This window comes from Prunus dulcis, chromosome 5 (assembly GCF_902201215.1).
Source record: "Prunus dulcis chromosome 5, ALMONDv2, whole genome shotgun sequence".
Lineage (NCBI taxonomy): Eukaryota > Viridiplantae > Streptophyta > Magnoliopsida > Rosales > Rosaceae > Prunus > Prunus dulcis.
In genome coordinates, this window is record NC_047654.1 from 9,966,149 (window position 1) to 9,979,680 (window position 13,532).

At 37.5% G+C, this 13,532-nt stretch overlaps 2 protein-coding genes and 2 pseudogenes across 2 annotated transcripts; all 4 read left to right on the forward strand.

Annotated features, from left to right (window-relative positions):
- Positions 1-2,446, forward strand: part of LOC117628999 — a 3,045-nt pseudogene extending 599 nt beyond the window's left edge.
- A 1,848-nt stretch (positions 2,447-4,294) lies between these two features.
- Positions 4,295-6,979, forward strand: LOC117629000 (annotated as a pseudogene).
- Positions 6,980-7,992: 1,013 nt separating this feature from the next.
- LOC117629002 (short-chain dehydrogenase TIC 32, chloroplastic-like) lies at positions 7,993-10,169 on the forward strand. The gene is made up of 8 exons (XM_034361533.1): positions 7,993-8,125; positions 8,539-8,770; positions 8,908-8,987; positions 9,092-9,245; positions 9,364-9,442; positions 9,562-9,646; positions 9,817-9,863; positions 10,002-10,169. Exons 1-8 carry the CDS (start codon positions 8,020-8,022, stop codon positions 10,167-10,169), a joined length of 951 nt encoding a protein of 316 aa, XP_034217424.1. The 5' UTR covers positions 7,993-8,019.
- Positions 10,170-10,917: 748 nt separating this feature from the next.
- LOC117629003 (short-chain dehydrogenase TIC 32, chloroplastic-like) lies at positions 10,918-13,382 on the forward strand. The gene is made up of 8 exons (XM_034361534.1): positions 10,918-11,023; positions 11,399-11,630; positions 12,133-12,212; positions 12,321-12,474; positions 12,571-12,649; positions 12,738-12,822; positions 12,996-13,042; positions 13,215-13,382. The coding sequence occupies exons 1-8, from the start codon at positions 10,918-10,920 to the stop codon at positions 13,380-13,382; spliced, it is 951 nt and encodes a 316-aa protein (XP_034217425.1).
- Positions 13,383-13,532: the final 150 nt, after the last annotated feature.

Below are 13,532 nucleotides of genomic sequence, written 5' to 3' on the forward strand. Positions count from 1 at the left end.
GTTTTCAGAATGCCTATCTAAACGCAACTCAAAGCTCTTTAGTGAGGCTACAACCTCCTGCACCTCAATCTCATTTAGATCTCTAGAATGTTCAATAACTGAACAGATAGAGTCATAGGTAGATGGCAGACTAATAAGCAGTTTTTGAACAATTCTCTCCCTAGGCAATTCCTCCCCATAACTTCTCATTTGATTAATTAAATCAAATAGTTTAGTAACATAGACAGTTAAGGATTCATCATCCTTCATTCTTGTATATTCAAATTCTCTTCTAAGGCCTTGCAATTTAACACTCCTTACCTGCTTATCTCCATGGAATTCTTGCTGCAGAATACTCCAGGCACCTTTTGATGTCTCTTCATGAGATATTCGTGGGAATATCTCCTCTGAAACTGCTCCTTGAATCAATCCAAGGGCCTTGGCATCCTTCATGAGTACCTCAGCAACCATGCCTTTCCCACTTGATTCTTCTCTCTCCTTTTTCTGATCATCAGATTCATCTGACTTCTTCATATCCATACCATCAAGTCCTTTGATCACAAAATCCCACAGTCCATGAGATTTGAAGATGGTCTTCATCCTAATGCTCCAGAAATCGTAGTTCTCACCATTGAAAATTGGTGCTCTCAACTCACCACCACTTGATCCAGCCATGTTAGACTTAGATCTGCAGAACTCAAGCTCAGCTGCAGCTTCAATAGCTTAGCACAGAAAACGCCAAGTATTACAAGATCAAACCTGGCTCTGAGGCCATGTTAGACTATGCAGAACATTATCATGCATAAAGATTCAATCAAAACATGTAATAAATCTCTATGAAAATGCAGAGAGCTTTTGAGTAAAGAGAGGTCAGATTTCTATGTGTGAGAGAGAGAGAGCTTGGAGAAGAATGCTAGCTGTGTATCAGCTCAGCACCAAAAACATGCATATATTCTCTTACTGACAAAACCGTTAGGGAGGAGGAAATATTCCCTATTACAACACAAAATCTAGCCATTCAATCATAACCCTATAAGATAATGACAAGTGGCAAATGCTATTACATTCTCTGCTGTACACTTGGACTATGATCCAAGGCAGCCTTCCTAACTAGAATAGAACCTTCCTATTCTAATTCCATCACAGCAGCTACACCTATACACCAACAGGACCTTCCATTGAACATACTTATGTAAGATAAGCAAATTCTTAAATTTCCTTCTTTCTTGGGTTGTATGTGCTTGTGGTTTTCTCATGGAAATTAAGAAAATGACAGCTCTCTCAGCACCATACACGCACTCATTTGTAGTATTGCACTCTCTTCTTTGTTGGAAGTAACAATGCAGGCATTATGGCAACTCCATTCAAGCTTTCTCAAGACAACATAGAGCTCCATTTTGCAACTAACCATTTACGTGTGTCTGCCTAAAATTTTCTTTGAAGTCTGTCCTGTAGTATAATGGATTCAGTTTTCTACGAATCACTTTTGTCGAGTTATTAACTTTTACTCGAACCATCCAATGTGCAGGTCATTTTCTCCTCACAGATTTTGTTGGGGACCGTGAAAAGCACATTGCGAGAAAGGAAAACAGAGGGGAGAATTGTTAATGTATCATCACTAGGCCATCGATACGGGTACCGTGAAGGGTTTTGTTTTGATAAAATTAATGATGAATCAAGGTAAAACTGTGGCAGCACCCTTTTGAAAAATCGTCTTAAGGCTAATGATGTGTTTGTGTATATAAATACATGATCAACAATCTGCCGTTTTGACTTGCTATACAGATACCACAGATATTATGCTTATGGACAGTCCAAGCTTTCTAACATATTGCATGCTAATGAGCTTACAAGACGTCTGAAGGTATTGAGTTTCTAAAGGTCATCAATGATTTCCCCTTCTTGGTTGGCATCATAACTTATTTTCGGAACGTTAACTAAACAGGAAGAAGGGGCAGAGGTAACAGCTAATTCTCTCTATCCGGGAACAATTCTCAGAAATCTTATGCGCTATGATGCCTTTTTAAAATGTAAGCTTCATCTGCTGTACCACATGGATACATCTCCTTTCATGTTGTTGACAGTGCAGCAGTATTCTCTGGTTTTCCACAGATCAACTCACATTTTCTTTGGCTTGACACAGGTATTCTTAAGGTGCTGGGCATATTTATCTCAAAAACTGTTCAGCAAGTACATCTTTATGTTCCACAAGAGATGATATTTCTCTTTCGTTTGATACAAAATCTTTTTTGGGCATTCATATTATATGAAACTAATTATGTCATTGAACATGGTCATGCAGGGTGCGGCAACCACATGCTTTGTGGCACTCCATCCACAGCTTAAGGGAGTAGGCGGTGAATACTTCGTGGACTGTAACATCGCCTAACCAAGCTTTCAGGCAAAAGATGCAGATTTGGCAACTAGACTCTGGGGTTTTAGCTTGAGTTTGACAAATGCCAAGTAGTATGGTGCTCTAATATTTTCTGGGTCATGTTGTAGCTGGCTCTTTTCTGCACTGTTCGTTACGATCAAATTGCCAGACTGCAAACTGTAATCACATACTGGATTATAATAACGTTGAGATTTACCCATTTTGTCATTTAAAGCTAGTTGGACTAGAAACTGGTTCATACAGACAACATTAACAGGAACTATATATAAAAGTAGTATTATTATCAACATATTCGTCAAACTGAGGAATTAAGATGGTAATTAAACTATCTAGCTAGTTACAATTTTGATCACAATTTCAAATTCATGAAATTAATCATGATCTTAATCAAATTCAACAATCTAGAGTCCAGACCCACAGAATTGATCAAGCAGGTAACTGGGATTGCCTTGCCCTTTCAAGAACAGAAAACATGAACATGGATTTGGAAGTATCCCAATAAAGCCCAATTTCATCCTTCTCCTTCAAGCCTCTCCTATGCACAAACTCTTGCCGAACCCCAAAGCTTGAAATTCAAGTAATGCCTAGTGTTTGTATCGCAGTCTTCAACTATAACTCCCATGCCCTCTCCACTCATAACCCTTTTGGCAAACTTGTCATCCAAGTAATGCAGAACATGGTCGATGACCCCTTTTTTCGGCATCAGTAGCCTTGAGCAGTTTCTAAGGTGGCTTACTGTCAGCTTCTTCCTGATTTTCCAAGGCCCCTGATCCTGAGGCTGTGGACTCGATATTTTCTTGTGTTTTTCTAATCCAGTAAAACCGCGCAGCTATACTATTTTTAAGAAATATTAATTCAATATATTTTATAAACTTAAAATTAAAAAACCGGGTATAGCCGCTCGGCTATACTATTTTGTTAAAAAATTTGAGACAATGACTCAGTATAGCCGCCTGGCTATACTATTTTTTTGAAGGATAGTTATATGATGACAATTCTAGTAAATTTACAAGATGGATTTTGGAGGAAGTTACATGATGAAGGCAGAGGAATGCTTGAGAAGGGATTGGGATATAGTTTCTCGTTACCTGCATCCACATAGTGAGAAGAAGCTGGTGGAGACAGTGAAGTCTTGGTTTTGGGTGGTGCATGGAACTCAGCTAAAGAAAAGAAGCATTCTGAATCTGGATCCGGTGCTTGGCTTATGATTGATAATGTGCAGGAGGAGCTTGCTAGGAAATTTATTAGTGCTTCTGCTTAAGAATGAAACTTGGTCCAGCAGGCAGAAGATGATGCAATGCAGGAATGAAATCAATAATGTCTGTCGTTTTATTAGTGTTCTAATTTCAAATGGATCTAAATATAAATTTAGGGATTTGTTAAGTAAACTTTTTCCTTTTTTTAAGGGCAACTTTTCGTTGGGATGTTAATGATGTAGGCTCGACTTTTTAACTATTACAGTGCATTTGGATGAGAATGGAAATTAATGTTTTAGAATTTATAATTTTTATCTGTTTTGCAAAAGAAAAAGTTACTCTAAATTTTTTCCTTTTATTTGTTGTCAAATTTAACCACTATAGAAGTAGTATTATCAAACACGTGTGTCTAGTATTATTGTTACCAAAACAACCTGTTGACGAAACTTTTGGCTTGGCACTTGGTCAACAACACTGTGTTCCAAACGACATCGTTGTATATAAGATTAACATCAGAAACGTCATGACTTGCTATAATCCCAAAAGTCTTTCATGTTTTGGTCATCTGATCCCTCAAGTCAATTGGTATCTATAATGTATCATTTGTGGGGCATCCCAAGCATAGCCTTTTCCTCACATTGCCTATATTTTAATAAGAGAAATCCTATGTTATGTTGCTTTTGTTAGCATTCTTTGTAACTTCACATTATCATCTGCAACATTCATGGGGAGTCTTAGCAACAAACAACAATCTGGGTTCTCTGCCTCTTCAACAGCAGAGGAAAGTTACTGAAGGGATTGATGGAACCGGTCTTACTGCAATTGTTACAGGTCATCATGCTCTATTTTTTAAGCTTCATTTTATTTAAAAATGATAAAGGATTTTCCCATGTAAAAATAATGATTTAGAAGATCAGTGATCTGGACTAGCTTTTAGTATTTCTTTGATATATACATACTTTCCAATGGGTTTTGTATTTTTAATTTTTATATTCAAGTACTTTTCTTAGTTTCTTGGATGATCATTTATCATTCCAAATCTAAATGAAATTAAGCTCTTGACCAAGAAAACATGAAACTAAGATGGCTTCTTCTATAAGTTCTCTTCTATGATATAATCTGTTATTTCTCATTTATGTATAGCAAGTATAGCAAGACCCTTCAGTTTTGTTTCTTAATTTTCATGTCAATGAGCCTTCCTCTGTGTGTTTCTCAAGGTAAGGTTGTTCAATTTCAGGAGCCTCAAGTGGTATTGGTGTAGAGACAGCGCGTGTTCTTGCATTGCGCGGCGTCCATGTAGTTATGGCAGTAAGGAACACCGATGCTGGGGCGAATGTCAAAGAAGTAATCCTTAAAGAAATCCCCAATGCTAAAATTGATGTCAGGGAGATAGACCTCAGCTCATTCACATCTGTAAGAAAATTTGCAGCAGATTATCGTTCCTCAGGCCTTCCATTGAACATCCTTATGTAAGATAAGCAAATGCCAATTTCCTTCTTTTTTGTTGTATGTGGTTTGCTACATATTTACTTTATTATATGAAGCTAATATGTCTTTATTTCCTACTATGGCAATAAGAAGTAACACAATCTCTTCTTTCTCGGAAGTAACAATGCAGGGGTAGGAGTGACACCATTCAAACTTTCTCAAGACAGTATAGAACTCCAGTTCGCAACGAATCATTTAGGTTTGTTACCTGAAAATTGCTTTGAACTGTAGCCTGCCTACTGATCAGTTTCATACAAGTTTCTTTCACCAATCTATTTGTTTCTTGAACCATAAAATATGCAGGTCATTTTCTTCTCACAAATCTTTTGTTGGAGACCATGAAAAGCACATCGCGAGAAAGCAACACAGAGGCGAGAATCGTGAACGTATCATCACTGAGTCATCAATACGGATACCATGAGGATCAGGAGGAGCAAAAGCAAGCCTACTCTCTACACTAAAACTCAAGGTAAGTCCGATATCTTTGTGGCACTCCATCCACAGCTTAAGGGAGTAGGCGGTGAATACTTTGTGGACTGTAACATCGCCAAACCGAGCTCTCAGGCAAAAGATGCAGATTTGGCAACCAGAGTCTGGGACTTTAGCTTGAGTTTGACAAATGCAAAGTAGTATGGTGTTCTAATATTTTCTGGGTCATGTAGTAGCTGGATTTTTTCTGCACTGAAATCAAATTGCCAAACTGCAAACTGTAATCACATACTGGATTATAATAACGTTGAGATTTACCCATTTTGTCTTCAACTATAACTCCTATGCCCTCTCCACTCGTAACCCTTTTGGCAAACTTGTCATTCAAGTACTGCAGAACATGTTCGATGACCCATTTTTTGGGCATCAGTAGCCGTGAGCAGTTTCTAAGGTCGCTTACTGTCGGCTTCTTCCTGCAGTTTCTAAGGCCCCTGATCCTGAGGCTGTGGACTCAGCGTAGTTTCCGGCACAACTTGGTTTCTTTTCTTTTTCTTTAATTCCTTGTTCATATGATTCGTACTCTATTTTCTTGTGTTTTGGATTAGGAGGGAATGCAGAAAATGTGAGAGGAGCAAGGTCTAATTCCTCTTTTTCTCTGGTTTGTGTTGTAATTCCAAGTTGGATCACACAAAGTGAGGGCAGTGGAAACTTGGCCTGGTAGTGGGCAATGATTTGCACTGGTATTAGCACGTGCACGGGTACTAGCTTCTTCCTCCTTTGTTAATGTTGAAATTAAGAGAAGAAAATAAATCAAACTACAAAACAATCAGTTGATGAATTCTAGTTGTTGGGGGAGAAACGGGCTTCAATGCTTGGAATGAAATTGCCAATAAGAGCTAGATGTGTGGGTATTATTTATAAGTACATTTTGTTACCCTTTTCAGTTAGGAAACTTGCGTTGCGTTTCCTTGTTGGGTTGGTTTCTGTCAGTCAGATGCTTATAGTGTGGTTTCTTGGTGGTGAAGTAATTTTATGGGTTTTCAAATTTACATTGAGCTGTTGTGTGTGTTGTGCTTGATCATTAAGGGTTTGTTTGGACGAGGGACTTGGACATGCGATTTGGGCTTTCATGGAATTTACAAATTCATATGCCCCGTTTGGCAAGCCCGAAGAAAAGAACCAGAGAAGTTGAATTTCCCTAGGTTTTCATTATCTTGTTTGTATCAATCAGTTAGTTGAATTACGATCACGCACAGGTTTGTTATTTGTCATGCTGGGAATTCGCTTATTCTTGCAGATTGAGGATTCATTAGTGAACGAAGCAGCCCTTTCATGCTTGGATTTTGTTATTGTGGGCATAACAATGGAGGTTCAGAGAAGAAAGGGAAGAGGTTCAACTATGATGCCTGCCACTCCCTGGCACCTCAACTACGGAGGTTCAGAGAAAGGGAAGAGGTTTAGAGAAAGGGACTCCTTGGCATCTCTACTCTGATCGATAAACAAAAAAGGGGGAAAAATATTAAGTGTATCGCCGCTCGGTTATACTATTTATTAAAAAAGAAAAATATTAAATTAAAAAAAGGATATAGCCGGTTGGCTATACTATTTTTTAAAAAAAACAAAAAAAGGGGTATTCCCGCACCGCTATACTATTTTTTTAAAAATTAGGGAAAAGGGTATCGTCGTCCCGCTATACTATTTTAAAAACAAATTAGAAAAAAACTGAGTATAGCCGTTCGGCTATACTATTTATATATATTTAAAAAGTCCTGCCTAGCGCTTAGACGCCACGTGTCAAAGCCGTTCGGCTATACTATGTTTTAAAACAATTAGGGAAAAACGGGTATAGCCGAACGGCTATACTATTTTTTTTTAAATTAAAAAAATCTGGTATAGCCGTCCGGCTATACTATTTTTAAAAACAAAAAAAGGACGCGCCACGTGTAAAATAAATAGAGCTTAGGAAAAAGGCGTATAGCCGTTCGGCTATACTATTCCTAGGCGCCACGTGTAAACAAGTAAAGCCGTGCGGCTATACGTGTTTTTAAATTACGAAAAAACCGATTATAACCGCTCGGCTATACTATTTTTTTTTAATTTAAAAAACCAAGTATAGCCGTGCGGCAGTACCAGTTTTTATTTTTATTTTTTTAAAACATCTAAATTTTTTCCTTTTATTTGTTGTCAAATTTAACCACTATAGAAGTAGTATTATCAAACAAGTGAGTCTGGTATCATTGTTACCAAAACAACCTGTTGACAAAACTTCTGATTTGGCATTTGGTCAACAACAATGTGTTCCAAACGACATCGTTGTATATCAGAAACGTCATTACTTACTATAATCCCAAAAGTCTTTCATGTTTTGGTCCTCTGATCCCTCAAGTCAATTGGTATCTATAATGTATCATTGGTGGGGCACCCCAAGCATAGCCTTTTCCTCACATTGCCTATATTTTAATCAGAGAAATCCTATGTTATGTTGCTTTTGTTGGCATTCTTTGTAACTTCACATTATCATCTGCAACTTTCATGGGGATTTTTAGCAAGAAACAACAATCTGGTTTCTCTGCCTCTTCAACAGCAGAGGAAGTTACTGAAGGGATTGATGGAACTGGTCTTACTGCAATTGTTACAGGTCATCATGCTCTATTTTTTAACCTTCATATATGAAATATTTTTTTTATAAAAATCTGATAAAGGATTTTCCCATGTTAAAATGGAAAAATGATTAGAAGATCAGTGATCTGGACTAGCTTTTAGTAATTCTTTGATATATACATACTCTTGTATTTTTAATTTTATATTCAAGTACTTTTCTTAGTTTCTTGGATGATCATTTATCATTCCAAATCTAAATGAAATTAAGCTCTTGACCAAGAAAACATGAAACTAAGATGGCTTCTTCTATAAGTTCTCTTCTATGATATAATCTGTTATTTCTCATTTATGTATAGCAAGTATAGCAAGACCCTTCAGTTTTGTTTCTTAATTTTCATGTCAATGAGCCTTCCTCTGTGTGTTTCTCAAGGTAAGGTTGTTCAATTTCAGGAGCCTCAAGTGGTATTGGTGTAGAGACAGCGCGTGTTCTTGCATTGCGCGGCGTCCATGTAGTTATGGCAGTAAGGAACACCGATGCTGGGGCGAATGTCAAAGAAGTAATCCTTAAAGAAATCCCCAATGCTAAAATTGATGTCAGGGAGATAGACCTCAGCTCATTCACATCTGTAAGAAAATTTGCAGCAGATTATCGTTCCTCAGGCCTTCCATTGAACATCCTTATGTAAGATAAGCAAATGCCAGTTTCCTTCTGTTTGTTGTGTGTGGTTTGTTACATATTTACTTTATTATATGAAGCTAATATGTCTTTATTTCATACTATGGCAATAAGAAGTAATACAATCTCTTCTTTGTTGGAAGTAACAATGCAGGGGTAGGAGTGACACCGTTCAAACTTTCTCAAGACAGTATAGAACTCCAGTTCGCAACGAATCATTTAGGTTTGTTACCTAAAAATTGCTTTGGACTGTAGCCTGCCTACTGATCAGTTTCATACAAGTTTCTTTTACCAATCTATTTGTTTCTTGAACCATCAAATGTGCAGGTCATTTTCTTCTCACAAATCTTTTGTTGGAGACCATGAAAAGCACATCGCGAGAAAGCAACACAGAGGGTAGAATCGTGAACGTATCATCACTGAGCCATCATTACGGATACCGTGAAGGAATTCGTTTTGATAAACTTAATGATGAACCCACGTAAATCTTCTGCAGGATATGCAGATTATATATGTTCATACCTGTTTTTAACATTTTGAGATGTCTGTTTGGATAAATATTTGTCAACAATCTGACCCTTTTACTTGCTAATATACAGATACAACAGGCATTGTGCTTATGCACAATCCAAACTTGCTAACATCCTACATGCTAACGAGCTTTCGCGGTGTCTGAAGGTATTGAACTTATTAAGGACATCCCATCATTTATGCCTAATTTCTATGGACATATATTGCATGTATCCATATCTTCTTGGTTGACTTGGTAACTTATTTTTGAAACATCAACTAAACAGGAAGAAGGGGTAGAGATAACGGCTAATTCTGTTCATCCCGGAGCAATTCTCACGAATATTACCCGCCATGACAGCTTCGCACGGTGTAAGCTTCATCTTCTCTACTTTACCAGTGACAATTATTTTTACTGTAAAATCCCCTGCAGTCAAGACTAAATGCATCACTTTTCATATTAGCTCATAATCAAAGTTCTTGACGCTGAGTATTTGTCTGATTTTTCACTGATAAACTCACTTTTTTCATTGGCCTGACAGGTGTTTTTACTGTGGTGTGTTTGTTTATCTCTAAAACTGTTCAGCAGGTACTTCTTGACGTTCCACAATACATTAAATCATATGATTTTATTTGATTTTCTAGATAGAGAATCTTGTGTTTGTACTATATATTCACATTGTATAGCAGCTGCCCTTGAACTATCTCAATGAACATGGTCATGCAGGGTGCGGCAACCACATGCTTTGTGGCACTCAATCCACATGTTAAGGGAGTAGGCGGCGAATACTTTTCGGACTGTAAGATTGCCAAACGGAGCTCTCAGGCAAAAGATGCGGATATGGCTAGGAGACTCTGGGATTGTAGCTTGAGTTTGACCAATCCCAAGAAGTAGGATGTTTTAATATTTGCTGGTTGCACTGTTCGTTATGAAATCAAACCTCCAAATCTCAAACTGTAACCAAATGCTGAACTCAGACTATAAGTAGTTCCCATTTGTACCTTATTTGTAATTTAAGACCAGTCTAGAAACTGGAGCACATAGACAACATGAAGGGAAATACAAAGTAAACAGCTTTCAACATGGTCAAGAAGCGCAATATGTGGTTTATGGTTTAAAATGCTTAACACGATCTATTTATTAAAATGTTGTCAAATTCCCTATAGCTTAATAGCAGGGACTCGACTTATTACTTGGACAATAGTTTAACATATTGTGTCTTACAAATCTCATTTAGAGAGGTGAGACTTGTAAGAACTGACTCGGACTCGATAGAGCTGCAAATTTGAACACATACTTGCTCATGGACAATCAAAACTAGCCAACATGTTGCATTCTAGTATGAGAGCCGCATCAAAAAGGACATTGCTTATAACAATCCCAAACAAAATTGCCACGTAGGGGGGAAACATGGGCCAACAGCAAGCAAACAGTTGTCAACTTGGTATCTATCATCAATGGGGCACCTCTAGTATAGCCTTGTCTTGACATTGGCTGTTACTCTCGTTGCCAATATTTTAAGAAAAGAATTACAATGTTTTGACACCCAGAAGAAAAAAGAAAAAAAAAAACTATTTTCGCTAGTTTTGGTAGCATTTTCTTTGTTTTGTAACTTGCAAGTTCATTGTCATCTGCAGAATTCATGGGGATATTTAGCAGGAAAGGACCTTCTGGGTTTTCTGCCTCTTCTACAGCAGAGGAAGTTACTAAAGGAATTGATGGAACAGGTCTGATTGCCATTGTTACAGGTCATGCTCTATTTTAAGCTTCATATATGTGATAAAAATTTCTCTTACTGCATTGTCAGGTATTTCAGTTATTTGTTTTATTTGTTTATGTGATTAATTATAGGATTTAATATGATTTAGTACGTCACTGGAGCAACTTCCCAGGTAAACATGGGAAAAAACTCTTGTTAGTTTCTTGGATGATCATATGTTACTCTGAGGCTAAATCAGATTAAGATGGTTTCTTTCATAAGCTCTTCTGAATTACATGGAGATGTAGCTTTTTAGCCTTTGGATTTGGACATCTCCATTGTTTACATGTGAATGAGCCTTCCTCTGTGTTTCTCAAAGCAATGTTTTCAAACATTTCTGTGTAAAAACTTTGTTCAATTTCAGGAGCCTCAAGTGGTATCGGTGCAGAGACATCACGTGTTCTTGCGTTGCGTGGTGTTCATGTTGTTATGGCAATAAGGAACATGGATGCTGGGGCCAAAGTCAAAGAAGCAATCCTTGAAGAAATCTCCAACGCTAAGATTGATGTCATGGAGTTGGACCTGAGCTTGTTGGCATCTGTAAGAAAATTTGCAGCAGATTATAACTCCTCCGGCCTTCCATTGAACATTCTTATGTGAGATAAGCAATTTGCATTTTTATTACTGGCTATGCTTCTGGTTTATAATTATTTTCCTCAATTTACCCCTTTTGTCAAAAGTGGCTTTATTGTACTAGATTGGATTGGATCGTGTGTGAACTTTCCAAAGTCATACAAAGCTTAAGTTGTCATAAAGATCCCTAAATGCTCTGCACAATACAGTACAGTCCAGTACCCTGTATCAAAGCATATCAGATGAGCCCAAAGTGGAGAATCAAACTTGCCCACCCCGCAAGTTAACACGATAAGTGATAAGTGGATATAGGGGACGGTTTCAAACAGGCTATCTCTAACACCAGAGTTCTTGTACCATGTTAGACAACCACCGGACCTCAAAAGCTTATGCTGCTACAAAATTAGATCTAACATATTTTTGTCAAGCTGCATGCATTTAAAAGCTCATACAGCCATAATTCACACTTGATTATTATATATATTCTGACAATAAGAAGTAAGACACTCTCTTGTTTGTTGGAAGTAACAATGCAGGGGTAGGAGCATCTCCATTCAAGCTTTCTCAAGACAGCATAGAGCTGCTGTTTGCAACCAACCATTTAGGTTTGAAACCTAACAATTGTTTTGAAGTCTAAACTATCAGAAAAGAGATCAGTCTTTCACAAGTTGCTTTTGTCAATTCATTTGTTACTTATACTATCCAATGTGCAGGCCACTTTCTTCTCACCAATCTTCTGTTGGAGACCATGAAAAGCACATCGCGAGAAAGCAACATAGAGGGGAGAATTGTTAATGTATCATCACTACTTCATCCATATGGTTACCGTGAAGGAATTCGTTTCGATAAAATCAACGATGAATCAGGGTAAATCTTCTTTAGGCTATACTGATTTAATGTGCTAGGTGTCTGTTTAGGGTAAATATGTAAACAAATCTGCCCCTTTTGCTTGCTATTTTCCAGGTACAACAGATACTATAATTATGCGCAATCCAAGCTTGCTAACATCCTACATGCCAATGAGCTTACAAGGCGTCTCAAGGTATTGAACGTTTTAATATACACTTTCAGATTTGATATGCATTTCTTGGTTGGCTTGGTAACTTATGTTTGAAATTTCAACTGAACAGGAAGAAGGGGTAGAGATAACAGCTAATTCTCTACATCCTGGAGCAATAGGAACGAATATTACGCGCCATGATAGCTTTTTACAATGTATGCTTCGTCTTCTGTACTTTACCAGCGTCATTTTTATAATAGGAAAGTTCCCTTCAGTGAAAACTATGATCATCTTTTCATATCAGCTCATAAAAAAAGTTCACGGCACTGATTATTTGTCTGGTTTTCCACTTAACAACTCACATTTTCACTGGATTGGCTTCACACAGGTTTCTTCAGTGTGCTGGGTATATTTTTCTCTAAAACTATCCAACAGGTACTTCTACCTTTCACAATATATGCAGCGTATGATTATTATTATTATTATTATTATTTTTTGGGTACTAAATACTAATGCTACATGGACCGTGTTTGTGAATTCGCTCTATCAGAGATGTGGTCTACAATTTGATCAAATCGTTTTAATTTATAAAAACATGGTCTTGCAGGGAGCGGCAACGACATGCTTTGCAGCACTCCATCCACAAGTTAAGGGAGTAGGCGGCGTATACTTTTCAGACTGTAACATTGCCAAACCGAGCTCTAAGGCAAAAGATGCAGATTTGGCTACCAGGCTCTGGGATTTTAGCTTGAGTTTGACCGATGCCAAGCAGTAGGGCATTTTAATCCTTGCTGGTTAATGATATGGTTTTCTGCACTGTTCGTTATGAAATCAATTGCCAACTTTCAAAGTGTAATAAAATGCTGGCCTCAAACTACTTCACATTCGTACCATATTTGTAATTTATGATCTTCAATCTAGGGAT